The sequence below is a fragment of the Eucyclogobius newberryi genome, unplaced genomic scaffold (assembly GCF_026437365.1).
Source record: "Eucyclogobius newberryi isolate DKJ021-1_F unplaced genomic scaffold, fEucNew1.0.hap1 SCAF_18, whole genome shotgun sequence".
Classification (NCBI taxonomy): Eukaryota; Metazoa; Chordata; class Actinopteri; order Gobiiformes; family Gobiidae; genus Eucyclogobius; species Eucyclogobius newberryi.
The window spans coordinates 17,248,398-17,270,399 of record NW_027315812.1 but is presented as its reverse complement, the minus strand read 5'-3'; the positions used below and the strand labels follow the sequence as shown (position 1 = coordinate 17,270,399).

Genomic DNA, 22,002 nt, shown 5'->3' with positions numbered 1-22,002 from the left:
GTCCCCCCCCCCAAATAGGAAGCAGTGTTAGTTAGGCATAACATTTTATTGTTATACACATCTCCAAAGACTTTGCACAAATCAGTGGGGTATCATAAGCCTTGAGATATCAAAAGTCACCTGCAGTTCCCATAACCTCAATAGCTACTAAACAAATAACATCCATTGTTTTCTTTGACAATCCTTACATTACTACCAACCAAAAATAATAGTTTTTCACTTTCCACAATCATGTGCATTACATTATCAATTACAAACAATATTCATATATCCCTTTTCAAAATACAGGTGTGCAAATAGTTAGAAAAATACCAACTCATACCAGATTCTGAATTGTGCTCTGTAAAAATCCATACAAACAGTATAGAATAATTTATATAGTATAAAGGTCTCCATCATGCACTGATGCATGTCGGAAAAAATATCTCACAAACAGGTATTGATTCGGTGAATATTATTATGGCATATGTCTCTGAACATGGTGGATGCTCTTACAGTGAGTGCCATTGAGTTCAATAGCAGCCGGATTTCATACAATAGCGAGAAAATACACATGTAAAATATTGACTTCCATCTACCACTATGGGCTCTACACTGGAACAATTTAAAAGTGATACTGATGTATGGTGCCCAACTTTAACAACAGTCAAGTTTAGAAAGTAAATTTAACATTGCCCCTTTAAAGCCCTTTTTACAATGAGCAATGTAAAAATACAATGAGCAAAACATTCAAAACAGACGTTTCTGTATCAATGAGAGCATGTCACTTTATTTTCAATTTCTTAAAAAAAAAAAAAAAAAATCATGCCATATCTGCAATAAAGACTACTGCCAACTACAAGTTGATAGCTGGATGGCAACAATCAAACTCACACACAACTAAATTAAGACAAAAGTTGCATCTTGTTTGCCGTGCCCACTTCACCTGATCTCACTACTGTCTCATCTTTGAGGTAAACAGCATCACTTAAAGACATAAAGGCATTTCTCCACTCACCCACACTCCCCCCATATACGTCCACCTGAATAAAGTCACTGTACACAGGACTGTCCGGACCCAGTCTCTCAATCATGCAAGCCATGTCGGGCCTAAAGCAACCATGTGGCGATGAAGTATAAAGAACAAATAAAGAAATTCTAGCCATGTGCTTTTGGCATGTATTAACAGTACAATGACACATTTATCCTTCTTCAATAAATAATAAGACATTTGTTTCATTACTTCACAGAATAAACTTGCTTTTACGGCTTAACAATAAATTTGAAATTAAAATTTATTCACAATATATTTTTAATAAATTTTACCCACAAAATAAATTAGACATTTCTTCTTGTATTATACAAAGTCTATTTTTGGCAAAATATAATAAAATATTTACTTTTAGTTAAAAAGAAAACATACATTGCACTTTTATTCATGAACTCAAATAAATATATGAATGAATGCAATTGATAACAGACTTTTCCACTACAAGTGAATGACGGCTGGTACCCCACATTCAGAACAACAATGAAAACATGTTGAATCCATACCATGCATGGGAGTGCATAGCAGTGTGTCCTGGGTTACAGTGGGAAGAGCTTGAGAAAACCGTGATGATGATGAACAGATAAGACTGGATAATGAGCATGCTAGCTCTGACTGAGCACATGTGATGGACAGGTTTCTGTTGTGAGTAGTGGATACGCTCTGCCGTAAACCCAGCACACTGCAACCGTACCCCGCCCTCCTCTGCTCCGGCACGGGGCTCACATCTCCCCATCAAAACGTCAGATGGTAAAATAGAAAGGCAGCTGTTTGCTCCCATCGTCTAAAAGTGCATCTCTGTCCTTTTCCAGCAATGTCCACCACTTTATCTGCCAAGGCAGCGGGTTGGATCTGCAAACTTCTCTCCGTTTTTCTCTTTTTCTCTTCTTTTTTTTAATTTTTTAAATGTTTTTTATGATCTTGTTAGACACCTCAACTTTTAGTTGGACCAAAGATTGCACTAATTTATGGACTGGCCTTTTCTAAATTGGCCCATGCGAGGTGGAAGGCCGCTCCTTTGGTAGTCTCTTCTGCGGATTCCCAAACACTCTGCGGCTTCCCTGTGCCTCACTGGCACCATTTTCAAGGCCGCTGACGCAACCATATCAGTTGCCACGGTGCTCACTGCAACATGAAACACACATTTATTCTATGCATGAATCATGATCATGTTTTAAAAGTGAAGCCGTTAATAGATTACCTCAATGATGGTGTCATCAAGTCAGAAAATGAACAAATATAAGTGCAAGGCCAATATTCAGCAGCATTACCATAGCAACAAGAATAGAGTTGGGACCCTGAAAAACAAAACATTGAGAAAACAAATATTTAACATAAATTAAATGATGTTGAAACTCAAACAAATATAAAATGGCAATGCTTAACTGCTTCTTCTCCATTTTCGGCAAGCTCCATACTGGCTTTCTTCGTGTCAGCGAGGCTCTTTGGCTTGAGGGAATCTTGCTTCCTGAGTTTTGGGTCACTCTTGCTGTCCCGGACAGAGGCTGGCTTTGGGACCGGTGTGGTGAGGGATCTGGGAGGCTGTGGGGGCATCCGCGCCAAAGCCAGGGGACTGAGCTCCTCGTTGATGTCCTCCTCCGGTTCGGGGGGCGGTGGAAGCCTTGTGGGAGTTTTGACATAATAACTGTGGTACTCTGCATGAAGCTGCCCATTGACCGGGAGAGTGGGCGGCTGAGGGGCAAGTGGAGCAGGTGCCGGTTGTTGGACTTTGGCAGGTTTTGGTGGCGCTTTTGTTTGACTTTCGATACCATCAAGTACTGTTGGTCTCTCTTCTTTACTCAACTTTCTGCTGGGCCGTTCTTCCTTGCTGGCTTTCTGAACAGTCTTCTCTTCTTTGCTAACCTTGCGGGACGACTTTTCCTCTTTGCTGGTTTTGCGGCTGGTGCTGTTTGCGATCTGACCCTTTGTTTTGTTGGAGTGGGGTGAGGGTGGGGGTGTGCCGGTGGCGCTGGTGATCGGGGAGTGCTGAGGAGTGGTGCCTTTACGGTAAAAGTGAGGAGAATCTTTGGGATTCTTTTCCACCTTTTCAACTGGGACCTCTTTGATTTCCACTGGTTCTTTAGTCGGTTGCTTTAAGTAGTCCGGTCCTGCAGAACACAAAAAAGAACTCTGTTAGGAACTTGATATTTGTGTTGTACATTGAACTTGTTGATATATATTTATTGTGTATTTTTCTCATAACATTTGATTGGAGAATGTTTACAATATCTAAAATTAGTACTTTTACTGAAGTTTTCTTATTTTATCTGAAGTGCTATTTTAGATGTTTTTATTTTCTGTGAAGCCCATCAGAAAAATGTGCTGACTACATGGTACACCAAAAGCGAAATTGGAGTTCAGAGAAAGTTCAAAAAACACAAACGATTTAGAGCCAGGGCCACTAGCCAAAGTCCAGATTATCTAGATTGAACACAATTGTTTATCCTTCCTTCCACCCTTGATAGAACAGTTTAGATGATCCCTATCTGTACAGAGAGGAAAAAGAATAGCACAGATAGATGATTCTGATTAATGCCTGGTCACAGACACCAGTTCCAGGGATTAGACGTCTCCTTGGGACAGTCTCTATCTCGGCTCATTATCTGTTTTCAGAATGTCGTTTTCAGAACAGTTATCAACAAATACCGTCCAGACAAAAGACCACATGGGTAGTGGGAGAATAGGACATTACACTGTACTTACAATGTATAGAAAGCTTCAGTACTCCTTCAAAATGATCATTTGAATTACAGCTGGTGTTAGAATAGACAATTAACTAATACAAACAAATCAAAAATAATAGCACATTTTTCAACTCCAAAAACAAGTTAAATTCCCTCAGCCATCAATGCCTAAATACATATTTATATATCAGTCCAACACAAAATATGGGCTCAACATAGTCTTTTGCACAGTGGTCAATGTCAGAAATGGCAGCAGATATTTTGGCATGTGAAGATCCTCTCCTGAGTGAGATTTATTACAGAAGCGCTCAGAGAGGAATTCTGCCAGGTCAGCGGGAGCATGTTCTAGGACTCCATTACCCAAATGGCCCTGGTGTTTCTTTCATCAAGCATTGATCAAGTGGACTTACTCTGCAGCCTTCTGAAGATGGTGCTTTATGCAGGCATCAAACAGTCAGAGCGGCCTCATCAATATAAGCAAATAAACAAATACAGATTGAGCCCAAAGATCTTTATCCAATGGTAATTCTACAGACATGTTTATATATGTAAAGACATGACCAGCTGCTTCCCAAATTCCCACAGTGAGAAAAAGAAGAGCAGAAGAATAAAGAAACATGCTCGACTCAAATCAAAATATATGTATAATGATCAAATATCAATTACCTTGAGGACTAAATACACTCAAAACTGAAATGTTGACCCAGCTTAAATATTATGTTACTCCTTTACCATTTAAATGCTAAATTAATGCATATTTTTTAAAAAGGCCATCTTAAAGTCTAACGTAATTGCTTTGAATCAACATAAAATAATTAGATGCAGAAATCCCCTTCTCCTGTCAATCTAGAGTTTTATAAAAAGCACGGCCCTTGATCATATGTTTATCCTGGTGTGCAAACGTTTCTCTTCCTGTGGAGATACTGTGGCGACAACGCAGGAGCTCTATTTAAATAGGGTCATAATTTCATAATTGTCATTTATATACATACACATTTATAAACTGTAATTAAATTAAAGGAAGGTTTATTATAAAAGGGTATAAACATTACATTTTAAGGGTAGATACATATAGATTTAAATTTTTAACAAGTAATACTATTAGTCTTTGCTTATATATTTATATGGGCCTAAGATAAGATAATCTTTTATTGTCCACATATGGGGAAATTTCATTGTTGCAACGCAGGTAGATACAGAGGAAAAGAACAGATAACTTATAGGAAGTTTGAAAAACACTCTCAATAGAATAACTCCTATAAACAAAAACTCTTCTAGACAAAACCTCCCATTTCCCTACAAGGGATGGAGGGGGAAAATAATAAAGATAAAAATAAAAACACACACACTCTGACATTTGACATGTAAACACTAATGCATAAAATATTGTTGTATAGTTACATGTGTAGTTAACATAAAACAAGTCATTTTTTCATGGTATTCCGTGGCACACTTTCTGCCCCAGTAAACTCTTAGCCCTCATTTACTGGACGCACTCAGCCTAACCTCTCCTGACCTCAATATGAATGGTGAAAAAGGGGGGGTCCTTCTATGGAGCATCTGTAATTGGGGTCGACATCATACATCTGCTGTGTTTAATACATGGCACTGGTTTACTGGTGTCTCTGAGCTGACGGAGAAGAACAAACCTAAGGCTGTTACCGCAATGATGACAAGTCCAGTTTAATTACTTGCTTTGCTTACAGGCAGTGGTGGAAAGAGTATTGAACAGAACTCAAGGAAAAATACAGTTAAACGGCTTAAAATGTATACTCAGTTACAAATACTAGTAGTGCTGTCAAGTATGACTCATGAAAAATACTACTCAAAACTGTATTAGTTTAACTGTGTTTGACTGATTGACTCTGGTCAATCAGAGCAGGCGGTGCAGTGTTGTTTTGTGTTTGAGGGTTTAGAAAGAAGAAAAGACAGAGGATTGGAACAATTAGGACTTGTACAGTACTAAATACTACGACTATGATTTTAAATGCAGCTGATTCGAAATAGGTCGGTGTAAGCCCTCATACATCCAGGAGTGTCCTATCATAGAAAATTATTCTATTGTAGTCATCTGGAAACTGTTTTAAAAAATAAGACGTCATCTCATCTTATTTGAAAACAAGACGTTACGACTTTCATCAAAAGTCATTGAGAATGACTTTGGATTAAAGTCGAAACGTCAAGTTGTCAACTAAATCTTTTTCTATGACTGATTCCAAATGCATGACTAGAATTATGCTCAACTACAAGCACAAGATGTGTTTAAAAATCTACTCATCATAAAAATCTAATTACAGTAACACAAGTATGAGCAATTAGTTAGGCTACTTTCCATCCCCGGGAATAGGACTGAAGATGTCAAAACAAATGAGTAAATATCCCAAAGGCAATATCTCATTCAATGACATAAGCTGCATCCTCTGGATAAAAAAGGTTACTAGTGCTAGTGTACATAATAATTTACAATTTACAATTATACATGTAGTTTAGTCTAGATGAGACTGTCCAATCTGTTTATACAAATTATATTAACCACTAGAATTATCATCAAAATATCTGCAAATATGACTACAGTTTTATACATTTGTAAACATGCTTACTATTAGTAGCACCACTTTTACTACCATTAATTAATTAATTAATTAATTCATACTACTGTTACCAATACAACTATTACCAGATCCTTATGTTACAACAACTACTACTAATACTACTACTACTACTACTGCTACTACTACTACAGGGAACTACAAAAACTACCAAAATTACTACTACAACTACCACTACAACTACAAAAACAACTACTACAAGCAAAACTGCTACAACAACAACAACAAAAACAACAACAACAACAACAACAACAACAACAGCAACAGCAACAACTACTACTACGACTACGTTTACAATTACAACCACTTACACTCACTACTATAAACATTTATGCTGTCTGTATCATTTACCTTTTGTTTATCGAGTAAAAATGCAGCTTGCTTGGTTTTAAAGGCTTTAGAGATCCTGTTCAGACTCTGCTGTATAAAAGAGCGTCTATTAAGCTGTTCTGTGGGTTGTTATCTCAGCATGTTCTTTGCACTGTTAAATTTAAGATTCATGAGTCAATTTGTGGCTTTTTCCATTCTTCTCTGTCCTCCTACTCGTGCTGGCAGATGGGCAGAGAGGAGCTGTTATTGTTTGTTCACATTACATCCAAGCACACATGAATTTTGCCCTCTTGTGATCATATGTCACCTTTGTATGTGACTATTGTGGCTTTTTGTGTAATCGCTGCCTTCCTGTGCAATTGCCATTATGCAAAACCAAGTCCCGGGTTGAGCTCAAAATCACATGTACTCAAATGTGACAGAACTATGTTGATATTACTGTAGTAACAGGTGCTGGCAAAACCTATACATGTAACATTTCTGTCTAACATGACCAAAAATTTTACCTATTTCTCATGGATCGCATGCTAATTGAGTATTCTAATGTGAAGAGCTTTGGTGCCAAACATGGGCATGTAACTTCATGACTTCCGCTGGTTCACGAAACATACAGTGTGGCTTCCAAACATACTTTGTAATTTGTCATCTTTGGCTGAAGGAAGAGACAGCTGGTCTGTATAGGTCCATGTAGCGCCGCACAGAGCCCTCTCAGTACGTAAGGATTCCAGCTATGTCTCCATCAGATGCATCAGTCTCAAAAATAGCCCAATGAACGTCACCCATGGGCCCGGCCCCTCTCACCCTCGCTGCTCTCCCTGCCGGGGTGTTGTATGTAAACCAATCAAAAAGGTCAGGGCCCTGGTCCCTGTGACCCGCTGTAGCTTTTGAAGTGCACCATGCAGAAACAAGTGCTAATCTGCTATGAGTCTAAAAGGCCAATTACAAACAGGGGTTTAAAAGCACAGTCATTACATTCATACAGTATATAAGCAGTTGTAGTACGTAAAGAATGAAAAGAAGGAAATCAGATACAGTGCCATTCAGCATAATATCCCAGGAAGCTACAAATAAAGGCAAATATTTATAATCTGAAGATGAAAACAAATCATGGGAAACTATGGGGGGATTGTGAAGTAAATCCTACAGTAAGATTGAAAAAGTTAGATATAAACAAAGGACATATAAAGACTATATGTTCAAACAAAAAGTATTGAGCTATTAATATTATTAGTACAAAGAGCATTGTTACATTTAACAGAGCAACCAATGCCATGTCTATAGACCATCTAGCCAAGGGCAAATTTGCAGACTTGGTCCCTGAAAGTAAACTAAAGTAAAGATAAAATAGGTTACTAGTGTTGTAGTGGTACTACAGCAACTATTTTGTTAATACCACTATCAGAATACGGTTTAGTACACTATAACTTAAATAAACATATGCAATTGAAATTGAAATGATTAAGCTACTACCAATAAGACAACTAGGGCCAGATCTATTAACTACTATTATTAAGCTCATCATGGCTACTGTGATTCCTAGTGTCACTGAGGTCATGACATAATTTAACAAACATGGATGTATTTCCTCATGGCTATCGTCGTGGCTGTACCTGTGAGGTGACACTATGGAAAGTGTTTTGGCCACTGGTGCAGGTGCCCGTCTGGCTGGACTCACACACACTTACGCGATGCTACGGCTCCGATGTCGCTCGGCACTGCACATTATTATGACATCACTCACTCGCTCATTCATGATGTGACTTATAAGGCAAAGACGCCTTGCGCGGACTTGTGCATGACTGAAGTTTTCCACAACAACAACTCACCACCGGACGTCCCCCTCATCCAAGAGCTGTCGGTGGCTTATACCAGGGACATGATTTGAATGAAACCCATTGTCCATCTATTTGTCACCCACTATTTTCAAGTAGCTTCTGGCAAATGCCCATGGTCAGCTAGATCACAGGGCTAAATATATACGTATTGCACACAGAAGTACGTGGAGCTGCTACACATAAACAAACAGAAACGTTATGGCACTTTCACACCTCCTAAACAGAGTGGCAACATTGTCCATTCATTCAAATTCATGTCTTTATTTACTACCAAGTAAGACTTATATGTTCCTCAGAAGCAGAGCTCATGTAAAAATATTATTGTTTAGTATGAAAGCTAATAAAAATACCCAGATATAACTAGATTTATTTTACTGTGTAAAATAAATCTAGTTAATTATCCTCAAATGCAATAAGCACATGGAATCTAATTTGTCTAATTTTCTAACTTTTTCTTTTTTTTTGCATTTGAATAAAAGATGTCCCTTACATTCCTTGAATAAATCTTCAAAACGCATTGTCCTAGAAAATAGTACTGACTCATTTTAGGGGATACAAAATGCACACAAAGCCATTCTTTATGTTGTTGAAATTATCCCCAGCAGCCCTGTAGTGTTTTGTTACTTCCCCGAAGAACAATCTGGAGCTTGTCTCCCCACCACGCAGTGTATCACTGACTTGACAGGCCTATGTAAACAGCTCTAAAACAGTGCAAACATCATTGCTCAACACCTACCTCTTCACTTCTACTAAAAACATGGACGAAAAGATACTAATAACAGGTACTACAAGAAAGGCCTGAGGTCTCATTTATAAAACAGTATGTGGAACTCTGTCTAAAAGAGTATGTGGGGACATAACACACATACATAGAAACATATTCAGATTTATAAAACCTTCCATATACACTCCAGCAGGTCAGTTCCTCCATTTGCCTCCTCAACTCCTCCATTTCATCATCCAAGGTGACTTATGAATGAGATTGACCTAAACATGAGCCAATAATGAACAGGTTTGATTGACACCCGCAGACCAAGAGGGAGGGGCAGACAGTCGCTGCAGCAGAGACAGGCGCGTGATCTTTAATGAAAACATTACTGACAAAATTGCTTTGTCATTAAAGATTTGAACCAAACAGTAAAGTAGTGTACAAATGTGATAGTCTTTAGAATATATTTACCTGCGCTTGATCGTGGCTTAATGCTCTTGAACCCACACCCTATGTTTTAATTCACATGATGTGCGCACTATACGTGGACATACACTTCATGTTTGAGTGCGTCAGGACAAAGCACCGGGTGAGTGTGAGAATGGGGGACAGCAGAGACACACGCTGCACTGTGTGACGGGCGTACTGGCAGAGGACATGTGGCTGTGTGTGTGTGAAGGAACGGCAGAGCTAGAACATCACGGTGTGTGGGGTGCGTGTACACCAAGAGCTTCGCTACAGGTCCGTGCTTATGACAGCAGCATTTTGAGACAAACTTTATGTCCAGTTTCTCCTTAAATTAAAAAAAAAAAAAACGCCAGTACCTCATTTGTTCCCATGCACATAGACGGTTTTATTTAATGCAAATATAAAGTACTGGGATCTGCGCACAGAAACGTCCTCAAACTGGCGTCATCATCCCCCCTCACCCTCCCCCTCTCCACCCGCCTCCCCCTCCCGCCTGCCGCCTCCCGCCCCCGGCTCAGCGCTGCTGTCTCCCCATACAAGCCCCGGAGTTTTTCTGCTTCGATTTACGACGAAACACGGCTCAAAGAGGCCCAAAACTTCATTAATCCGATAGTTCTATCCGATACCGAAAAACCAGGAAATAAGAGCGCGATGGACATAAGACTTTTATATATATATATATATATATATATATATATATATATATATATATATATATATATAGATAGATAGATAGATAGATATATCTGTTCTGCGCACGCTGTAGAATAAACACCAGATTTATTTAGGCTCAAAGTAGTGTTGATCTGAAGTTCTATCGTTTCTCACTCAGTCGCGCGGCAGGAACGGCGCATCGCGGAGCTGACAGGTGTGGGACTACGTCACGGGTGGGCGGGGCACACACACGCGCTCTGAGACTATGTCACGGGTTGGGCGGGGGAGCCAGATCGCTCTTCGCAAGGGTGGGGGCGAATATCAAACCAAGCCGTCTGCATTTCCGGGTTGGTGAGGGGGTCCAAGGTCTGGGTGATATTTCATAACTATTATGTTAAGGGTGTTGCACAACCCTTATTATTATCAATTATACACTTAGGATAGACTACGAAACGTGAAAAAAAGCACGTTTGGACCCCATTTTGTACGTAGGCTCTATAAATGAGACCCCAGAGCTGTTCATGTTTTAAAATTGTGGCTATTTATAGAATGTATTGTTTTAGGTGTTACCTGGTTGGTGGAAATTTGGAGAGAGCTCTCTGGCGACTGCTCTAGCAATTTCGGAGTCATGCAGCGCTGAGATGCACGCCTGGTCAGCAGCTTCACTTTTTGTCCGGGCATGGGCCGTCCTGATGACACACAAAGAGAACAATAAAATACATCAAAAGTCGAGTTTGACATTTGACATTTATTCGCCAGAAAGACGATGATTAAAGACACACTTATCCTCGATTGGTCCTGGGTTGGGTTCAGTCCTGTGTAGATTTGGGTTGATCCTGTTTTTGTCAAGGTTAGTATTGATATAGTCCAGATTTAGTCCCGGGATTAGTACCAATTTTGATGTGGTGATTGTGTGGTGACTCTATGGTGCACCATAGAGTAAAAATATCAACTATTGCATTTTGAGAATTGAAATACAGATTCTTACTGCTAATTCACTATATTATATAATATTAGATGGCATGGGTACAAAGATGCTTACAACCAGCAGAATATAACCTATAGTACATCCAATAAAAAAGCATATTACATAGATTACACAGAAAGCTACTGTCTTGTCCTTCTTGACACCTTTCCTTCATCCAGTCTTGGGGTAATATTACCTCTGCTTGTGACAAATATCATACTGGCTTCTATAGAAATTTCAGAAGGGCTATACAGATGAACGCATTAACAAAAGTTATATAAAGGGAAATCACAAGACGGATCAGACCACACTGGTGACGGACTAGAGATCATTTGTAGTAATCAATAGCGATTAAGAATACATGACAGAGCAGAACAGCCGGCTCTGATCTGATGAGTACCACGCTAAATGTTGACAGCTGTTGTGTGGTGTCCTGCCTAATCCCACCCATCCATCTTCCTCTCCTCTGCCTCTCACCAGCGCTTTGCACCGATGTCCACCGATGCAGATATTCCTTTACACATTTATCTATTGACCCTAATTTTCTTAACTCCTAACCCATCTCATATCCTCACCTTGATTATAAACCTGTTCTTAAACTTTACTGTCCAGCACCAATTCATCTAATTCATCTAAAACAGCATTTTTGTCCTTTTTGTCAAACTCTATCTTGTTTGAAGATATGAAAATGTATGAATGAATGAACCCTATAGTGCCAAAGTGATGTGACACTTTCCAATCCGCACATAACAAACCAGTAGACAAAGAAAGCCCATTCAAATCTCTGGCCAGCTGCAAGGAGAAATTCCAGTTTGGGAATTTCACACTCCATTGCTAGTTGTTCTTACCTACTAAAGCATGCCCGGTCACTTGTTTACCGTAGACACGTACTACAACAACATAAAGACATTTATTTTTGGAAAGGTGTAAAGATTGCGATTGACTGGAAGAAGGAGAGGCCGTAAAACGCATAGAAGGTTACTAAAAAAAGGGACTTAACAGTTCTCTTAGGGTGAGGTTGAGATAAGAAGTTACAGGAAGAGGCACAGATATGATGTCTGGTGGTGGGCAGGCGGAGAAAGGATGAGAGCTGAGGTGTGATGGAGCAGGAGGACAGAGAGTGCGTAGTGAGAGAGAGAGGCGGAGGAAGAGTAGGCATGTGGAGGGAGACAGGCTTGGATCTGTCTGAAGATGCACAGTTCCACTATCAATGTGTAATATGTAGGAATATAGGGGGGGAAAGAGATAAATACTAATCAATATTCTATGAGATGTAATAATATCCAACCACAGTATGCTATTTATTGCAATGTTTTGAAAAGGCCACCATCATTTTAGATATATTTTCCTTTTAAAATGCCTTGAAAAGCCTTTTGTGTGTGAATCCTACCTGACATAAACCATAGAATTAATATCTAAATGTGCTTAATAACAGTCATGTCTTCAATTTGCCTCAGCTGAAATGGAGCAAAGGATCATGGTCAATGTCGTTCTTTTAGGGGTTTTTTTTAGCCAAAATTGTATGGTATTGGACTGTATTAATTTGAACAAGTATCGATACAGAAAAAAAAAAAAAAAAAGATTACTTTTGATTGATATTGTTTCTTTAAAATCAAAGTTTGAAACACAGTTTTACATTTTAGTATGGACAGCAAAAGCTGTACGACTAAACTAGTGAGTGAGGCAAGAATATTTTAATAATGTTTTTTTTAACATAATATCAAATAGAGTACAGCTACAACACAGTATAATCCTGTCCTGCCGATCGGAGTTCACTCTGCAACCGGATCATAGGCCTCAACCATCTGCACGTATGAGTTTGTTTAGAGTTTCTGTACATTGACAACATCACACACAATAAACACACTTAAAACACTAACACCATTGCATTGACACTGACCAAACTATTATTTGATTGGTAATATTTAAGTCATTATGCCTGATTATTAATATTTCCCTTAATTTTTCACATTAGGCTAGTGGTGGAAGAAGCTCTACATTTAATACTGCAATACTAAAACTATCTAAGATAATAAATATTGTACTTTTTGTCTGTCTGGTATTTGGTATTGAAATATAGCATACACGGGTCATTATTTTTTACATTTTGTTTATTGTATTTGTCAATATTGACCTAAAACTGCTTAATACTAGAAACAGGTTCATTGATTGAATTGAACAAAACTTCAGAGCTGAGAGGCTCTGGTCTTTCAAAGATGCCAGCAGCAGATTTTCCTTTACATGTTTTTTATCCCGTATTTATTCAGTAAATGGTTTAAAGGGAGATGCAAAACGACAACAGAGCCACAGGGCACTCCAGTAAAATCAGTGCATTTGAACTGACCGTCTGCTTCCATAGGCTCAGAAAGATGCAACTTCCACACACCAGCATGAAAAGGGCAGCTTTATTTTGACACTGCAATGTGTTTTTAAAAGATTAAGGAGTACGAGGAAAGAAAGGGCACAAATAAAGTGTAAAAAATGCAACAGGAGAGCGAGCTGCTGTCCCTGCTGGGTATTTGAACTGCTGAGGTATGCATCACTGCCTCTCTAATTTTACTGTGGTTTAAGTTTCAGACCAGCTCCCTCGCTCTCATGTTATGTACTGCATCTTTTGTAAAGGTTTGCATTCTCCAGGGGCAGCCTCAGTCCATCACTCCCCAGGCTTCCTGTCCTATACTCGCCTCACATGTGCTGACACAGACCTGCTCCAGTCCCACTGCCTTTCACTTTTCTCATCTTCGTCTTCATCATCACAACACCCCTTCCCTGCCCAAAACGCTGACCACTACAGTATACAGTAATGAGATTAGAGGGAATTGTTTCAGTGCCAAACACTCAACAATCGCTTTTTGTAGAAGATAAATAGTGCAATGCCACAGAGATGGATTATAACAGTTATTTCTCTAAGTTTTCAAAGCATGGACCACCCCAGAATTATTAGGTTTCAAGGCACCAGGACCACATCAAAACGTGTACCAGGATTATATAAAAGATAAATTCATATACCACACTTACACCACATATAAATTAGGACTATATAGTGACTAAACCCAGAACTGAACCTGGACTTGACCAGTCTCAAACCAGGGCCAAAACAGGAGAAAAACACGTCTGTATCCTGACTAAACTGGGTTCAAACCAGGTCCAAATCAGGGCAAGTGGGAACATACCCCAAGACTGAAACATGAACAGAAATAAACATATGAAACCTACCCACCACATATGTCATTAGAGCTCATGGACTTAGAAATAATATTTTTGGGGGTAAATCATTTTCAAATTTCTTTGCAATAGTGGCTACATTGTTTAAATATTATCAACTTTGAACTAGAGGGTTGAATAAGTAACATATATGACTCAAGATAGATACTACTAAGTAACAACTAAAGTGTTTATTTCAGCTATTTATTTATTTATTTGCTTGTTTCAGTTCAGTTTAGAAAAGGGTTTACTGGTATTATCCTGCTTTAAGATTATTGTTTCAGCAGTAAAAGATTAAAGTAGTTTCAATATTAAAGTAAATTGTGATATTTTCTGTAGCACTAAATCATATTTCAAAACGTGTTATTGTGACAAGCCTAACACATACAAAAATATCATCAAAACTAGTGCTGGGCGATGTTGTGATAAAAATGTAATCAAAATTGTGGTCTGGCTCCAAGACAATTGTGACATTAGTATTTTGCCATATCACCCATTCCTAATGAACCTCATTGAAAAACAAGCTTTGTTTGCTTAATAATTAAATGCTCGTCTTGAACAAGTACTACGCTCTAAAACCAGCAATCAATTTAGGACCAGACCATCATGTCATCATGTTAAATTAGCTCTGTCTCCCATGTCCTTCCATTGAAAAGCAGACCGATGCTAATTCAGGTTCATTCAAGTGTGACTAACACCATTAGTGATTAGCTAAAATTCACTCTGAAATTATGCAGGAAATATTCCCGAGTTGACGTCTGGGCTCATGTAACCGGTGCTGGCGACAAAGGCTGCCAGGGAATAAGGATTTAAATTGGAAGGGGGCAGCTGGTTTCGCACGATAAGCTAACTTTATCCACAAGACACAGTGTAGCAGAGGAAGTATAGGCCTATAATGAGGATGTTAGGACTCACTCATCAGAAAGGAGCTTAAGTATTTTAGATTCCATTACCCATTCTAGAAACATTTTTGTAAAATGGATCTTTGAGCATAGACAAAAGAAACAATGATTGACAAGTGCTGCTGTGTGATTGAACCGGACATGACAAGACAATACGGTAAACACTTGCAGAGTACAATTCTAAGCTAAAGGGGATGACGATGGAAGTGGCATTGATGATGAGAGAATAGAGATGTCAAAATTTAAATAGAAGCTGAGAGAAAAGACTGGTCTAAAAATGCATGCTGTAATATAGGATGGATCATCAACAGCTTATACTTGAGTTGATACAATTATTAGAAGCATACACATTTTTATATAACTATTTAGTAACTATATTAGGATTGTAATGTATAGCTCATTTATGTGAGCCAAGCCCTCTTGAATACAAGTGGCAGGTTGTTGAGACAAAACGCCTCTGTACAATTTTGCAAGTGCCAAACCAAACCTTATGCAAAACACACCAGCTTTTAACAGGTCTAATTTACATTAGACCTGTTTGCTATACATGTTTTAGGCAAACACCTAAAATATTATTGGTTTATATATATATATATATATATATATATATATATATATATATATATATATATATATATATATATATATATATTTATTTATATATATTTAAAAATATATATTTGATAACTTAATCCTAAAATGATTTGAGAGGCTTTTTGCCTGAGTAAAGAAGGCATTTTCTCAGAAATTTCTGACTCATTTACATATCCCCCAATGGGGAGAATATGTGGTTCAAATTTGCATACAATTTGAAAATACCCTCAGTGAAAGGTGCCATAATGAGGTCTGCTGGGGCCAAATGAAAGCCTAGCTCTTCTCTGTGTCTTTCTATAAAGAGATATCATTGTAATGTGGTTAAATATATTAAAACTATTTTAGAACTGCAATAAAGGCTTTTGTTTCTCTCCTGATGATGACAGATATTTATCACAAGGAAGACATGAATATATATTGCATTGGTACATTGGTACCTGTCACATTTGGGATTCAAAATGTGTTTCAATTTAGTCAGGTCTAGTCTTGGATCACTTTGTTCATTAATGAATTACATTTGTTTGATTATAGTCTTATGTTGATCCAAACATATCCTTATATCATTGGCAATACGATTATATTCAACCTAATAGGCTGCAGCTCTATGGCATCTTAAACTAACATTGACTCTTCCAATGCTAAACAAAATCAACAAATGGCTCACATGACAACCATAATGGTGAGGCTGTAACCATGGTAACCTCTAGAGACACTCGAATGAGCTGTCCAAACAGACATCTGGTCCGTATCGATGAATTTGTCAAAGCTGCAAAGCTAAGAAGTCTCAATTATATCTCTGCTTTCAATTGTTTATTCATGAATTAGGTGTAAATATCACATAGATGTAATTAATCAATAATTGAATTAAAATTAGCAATGTGATGGGAACAGAAGTATAAATGGATGATCTTAAATGATTGAATTAAGAAGTACTTGATTGGAATATATATATATATATATATATATATATATATATATATATATATATATATATATATATATATATAAGTAAGTTATGTTCTTATTTCAAATGCAGTAGCATTTTTCTTATTTTAAGTAAAACAATATATATACTATGCTTGTTCCTTTGGTTAAGACAGTTAAAGTATACTCAAAACTAGATAAAGCACTTATTAACCTGTGATCTTATCTCAAATTTCTCATTTTTGTATTGAATATGTGAATGACAAAATACTGTAACCAAAGGCATCTCTACCATTAGTAGTTTTATAACAATCCAAATTAAGCATCACAAAGATTCACATGTATATTATTTCGCCACAACATCCAGCGCTGAACCTGTAGCAAAGGTCAGATTGCCTGGCAACCACTTGAGCTTTAGCAATTGTTTTAATTAAGGCTTGCACTCTGGCTTCTCCAATCTCCTGCACTATTCATTCCACTGTCTAACACACAGCACTCACACACACAATAACAAACACACAACCATCAATTTCCCTTTCAGCACAAAGCCAAAAGGAAGCATTAGCATAAGGCAGGGCCGGCCCAAGCCTTCAGGGGGCCCTAAGCGAAAACATTTTTGGGGGCCCCTCACCACGTCATCAGAATCAGTTTTATTGCCATTGTCAGTAAACAATTCACATATGGGAACTTTCTTCAACGCAAACAAAGCACCAAAACTCCAGGGCATCTGTTTGCCAGTTAGTTTATTCTCAACACCTCACAAGCTCAAATATTGCTAACTTAAATCCCACAATGTAACTTGGTATTCCGCTGACATCACCTCTACTCCCTGTACAAATAACACACATCCCAGATATGTTTTTGGGCGTATTTGTGGGCGTTAAGGGTCTACAGCCACATTAGCACATTAGTTTAAACTAATGAACAGGGGGGTCTGGGGGCCATCCCCCAGAGATTTTCAGACCTTTTTTGGGTCTTCTGGTGCATTTTAATGTGGTCCAGCCAGCTAAAGTCAAATGTTGAGGTTGTAATGCTATAAAATGATGATGTGATGAAACTGTGCCAGGAGAAAATGATTAAAGCCAGTTATTAATACATTAGTGTACTTAATTACTCAATACAATATTGGCTATGAAAAATAATTATGGTCAAATTGATTCATTTTAACTGAAAATGTAAAAGTAATAGTTACCCTTACTAATTTATCTTTTACTGCTCCCAACTGTTCCTTCTTGCCAAAGTGACAAAACAAGTTATATTAAATTAAACAAATGGCATAAGTATTGCTTGATTAACAATTAACACTGATAAAACAGTGCAAACATGTTATTCCCAGAGAATGAACAGAACTGGAAGTGAAGGTCCAAACCTAGCTATTGTGAAGCGACTGCGTTTCTGCAGCTTTGCCACTTTTATATAAAAATATATAGTATTATTCTATAACAGATGTAATTTTAATACGTCTGGTTATTTTTCACTATCAATGTATTATAATTTATAACAAATAGTCTAATGATGCTTTTTAAATAAATTGAAATGTTTTATTGCTCTATTAAAAGTGAATTAAAATATAAATGCTTGTTCTGATCAGAACATCACACACTGGACTCCTGCATGAAACAATGCTGCGATGTGATTGGCTGATGGACCTTACGTGCATAAACCTTTAGGTTCCTCTCATTGCACGTTAAGAAGTCAAAGTAAAACAGACATCACGAGTCACGATTGATCTCACACATGGTGATGTGAGAGAGAGGGACGCAAACTCAAACCGCTCATCTCTGACTGAGGCTGCACAGGGGCCCTGCTCAGGGGCCCTGCTCAGGGGCCCGGGACAGGGCTGCACACTGTTCACTCCAAAGTCTCACGTCAGAGGTTCTGGACGAGACGGCGCTCGTCCGGACCGGATCTCCGCCTCTTAGTGACCTGGGCCATAGACGCCCCTCACCGGCCTCACCTGCAGCTGACACTACGGGGCTGGTGTAAATGTTAAGCTTATTATCTTTCATTCAGACATATTATTGTGCGCGGGGCAGAGCTCTCGTCGCCTCCAGCCTGAGCGAACTAACGTGACAGAATCGTGTTGTTTCAAACAGCAGCATTAACCGTCTCTTTGTTAGAGAAGTTCAATACCTGGAGAGTGTTGTTGAGTTTGCAGTTTCTTTACATCGTCAAGAAGTTTCTTCTTTCGTTTTTCGGCACCAGGAGATATATTCTTCTGGACATGAGGACCACGTTGTGTTGTATTTATGTTTTGCTCTCGAGCTCCTCGTGCACAATGAAGTTGCCCAATCAGTGCAGGTTTGGTGTCTCGGTTGCCAGATTGTCATTACAAATAAATGCGGTTTGTGTGTTATGTTACCGCTGTGTGCGCTGCCGCGCCAGCAGCGCTACTACACTAGTGGCGCACGCTGCGCTTGCACTTCGCATAAGACGGGTTGCCAGATTGGGGGCCCTATTAACGCCTCGGGGCCCTACGCGGCTGCTTAGTTCGCTTATAGGCTGGGCCGGCCCTGGCATAAGGTTACATCTGCCCACGGCTCAAAATCGTGATGCAACCTTTGTACAATTAAAGCAGATTTCACAAACTACTGCCATTGTATAGGGAAACGTATCAGTTGTCTGCACTTTGTCTTGTTTCTGTAGATGCAAAACATAATATGGTGCAGTACTAAAACATTATTATATAAATGGGTTTATATCATAAATATAATCCAGTTACATGTGTGAAAAAGCATAGGTTTGCAAAATGAGTTGTACAAATAAGAAGGCCACGAAGATTTAAGTGCAAGTCTAAATTCCCATAACATAATAATCTATAGATAGTATATACTGATTGTAATGTTGTTTAAATGCACGGCAAACACAGCAAATGTAACCACAGCTTCTCTAATGACAACAAAAGTATCAAAAGTCAAGTCTTAAATTTACAGTTTATTTATTCAGGTATTTATTTCACCACATTACAGCTACAACATCAAAACCTCATTTGATTTTCTTTCCCCAAATGCCTCATGGATTCTCAGGAGACCAAAGTGTGAGGTGCAATCCTCTGGGACATGAGTGTGATAATAGAGTGCACTGTGGATGTGCTCGTTATAGGGTTGTCAAAAGTATTGCTTTGCAGATAGTAGTCAGCATTTAAACTAGTATCAAGGGCCAAATTCAAACCAAAACCACAGCAAACCCAGTTCTGTGTGACTGGCACTCCAGCTGAGGACCGCAGTGAAATGAAGCATCCCTCACACCTCACAGTAACAAAGCTTTCATACAATGTACCAGTCAGTTACACACTCACTGTAATGATGATTGTTTATCCACAGATGGTACCGTCTTGTCACTTCAAACTGAACGGATTGCGCTCTCTTTCAATAACATGTCTTTCAAATTGATCATGAATTTGAACTGGCCTTTTAAAAGTTTGTATTCGTCCTCCTCATTGGATAACATAATTACACGTCAGGGAAATGACAAGGAACTTTTGTTATGTAGCAGATGAGCTTCTCTATCTCCACCCCTAGCCTTTTTAAAAATCTTAATATATTTGTATACTTATATATATTTTTTGTTCTTGTATACATAGTACATTAGAGGGACAGGACATATGGACCGGTGATCCCTGTGGTGGAGTGGTTAAGGCACAGCACACGTGCCAGGCTCCATGTGCAGCCAGCCGCAGTGCCGTGAGTTTCAATCCCGACTACGACAATTTACTGCATGTCCTCCTTTCTCTCTCATCGCCATTTAACACTTTCCTTTCCTGTCTAATAAAGCCTATGGGCCAAGAAAAAAGAGAGAGAATTGTTAATTGAACATGGGTTGCTCAGATGCAGATACTTGCATGCAGAGTCACTGAGGCACATGTTGGCCATGCCTCCAGCAACAGTGGGCAGGCACTTCTGTCCAGACGTACAATTTTCATTCATTTGACTTGTTCTGATTATGGCTTTTTAGTCTCTATTGTGGCTGGTGTGTTTTTTTCTTGTGGTGCACCAATATGGAAATGTTGGGCTGATACCAATGTTATGGGAAAAGCTTTGGCCGATAACAGATGTATGCTTTTTAATATATTTTGATCAAATAAATATACAAGCTATGAACTATAGTTTTGTTCCTTCTCCCTTTAAACTTTGTGTTTATTGTTTGTTTGTTGTGGAGCCCCTTTAGCTATGAATACTTTTTCTGGGGTCCAAAATATTAACCAGTCATACTAATGAAAATTGTAACAGTACAAAGCTTTTTGCTAAATATGGCGCAAAGCATCTTCTCTTTTTACAAGATGAACGTGTTGTACATGGTCCCTGAAACTAAACCAGAAGTCCTGTGCATTGGAGCATTTGATATTCCCAAATGATGGATCAAAGCTACCAGCTACCACCTGATAAAATGACAATGCAATGGAGATTGTAATAAAGGTCTGTAATTGGATGACACAGTGATACATTGAAAAAAACCTTTATGACTAACACATGATGCTTGTGCCATTGCATCAGCTCAGTATTTATAGCCAATTGCACTGCCTGGAATTCGGAGACAAGGAAGTTACTGGTGGAGACACATGTGTACTTCTGTGTACTTCTGTGGAGTAATGTTGTGTCATGCTGCAGCATTTGATTCTGCCAGTGATTATAAACAAGTAATAAACATGATCAGACTGCTGATGTCCACAGTTAAATATACAGAATCATGTGATTTGCTAAATTAGCCTTGATTAGTTATTTACCAGTAGTTACAATTACTATCCATTACTTTTACAGTACATTAAGCTTTTATTGCTAATTGCTGAAAAAGTGTCCCTGCACTGACAATGGCAGCTAGCCTCTAAGACAAACTATAGAGCATAGATTTGTTATTTCTTTCATTTATTTTTCTCCTTTCGTCAGAAATAGTAGAAAGAGTGGTGAATATAGATGAGACTGAGATTAATCAAGGTTTCTCATTTAACTCTCCAACACAATTGTTAGAATTGTTGGTGTGTTTTCATAACAGAACTCATCACCAACTGTATTTTGTTCTACATTTTGAGTACTATATGAAGATAACTTGTATATGATGTATATCTGACTAATATCTGTTTTCATTGGGGATTAAGAAA

The 22,002-nt window shown here is 38.4% G+C and overlaps 1 protein-coding gene across 1 annotated transcript in view; it reads right to left on the bottom strand.

The window, feature by feature from the left end:
* Positions 1–27: 27 nt before the first annotated feature.
* jph1a (junctophilin 1a) overlaps positions 28–22,002 on the bottom strand; it is a 30,236-nt gene continuing 8,261 nt past the window's right edge. The window contains exons 3-6 of the mRNA XM_072450718.1: positions 10,887–11,005; positions 2,414–3,135; positions 2,229–2,325; positions 28–2,152 (exon numbers count right to left, since the gene is read on the bottom strand). Of these exons, the coding sequence (XP_072306819.1) occupies positions 2,245–2,325; positions 2,414–3,135; positions 10,887–11,005 (922 nt within the window). The 3' untranslated portion in view covers positions 28–2,152; positions 2,229–2,244. The remainder of the gene's footprint in view (positions 2,153–2,228; positions 2,326–2,413; positions 3,136–10,886; positions 11,006–22,002) is intronic.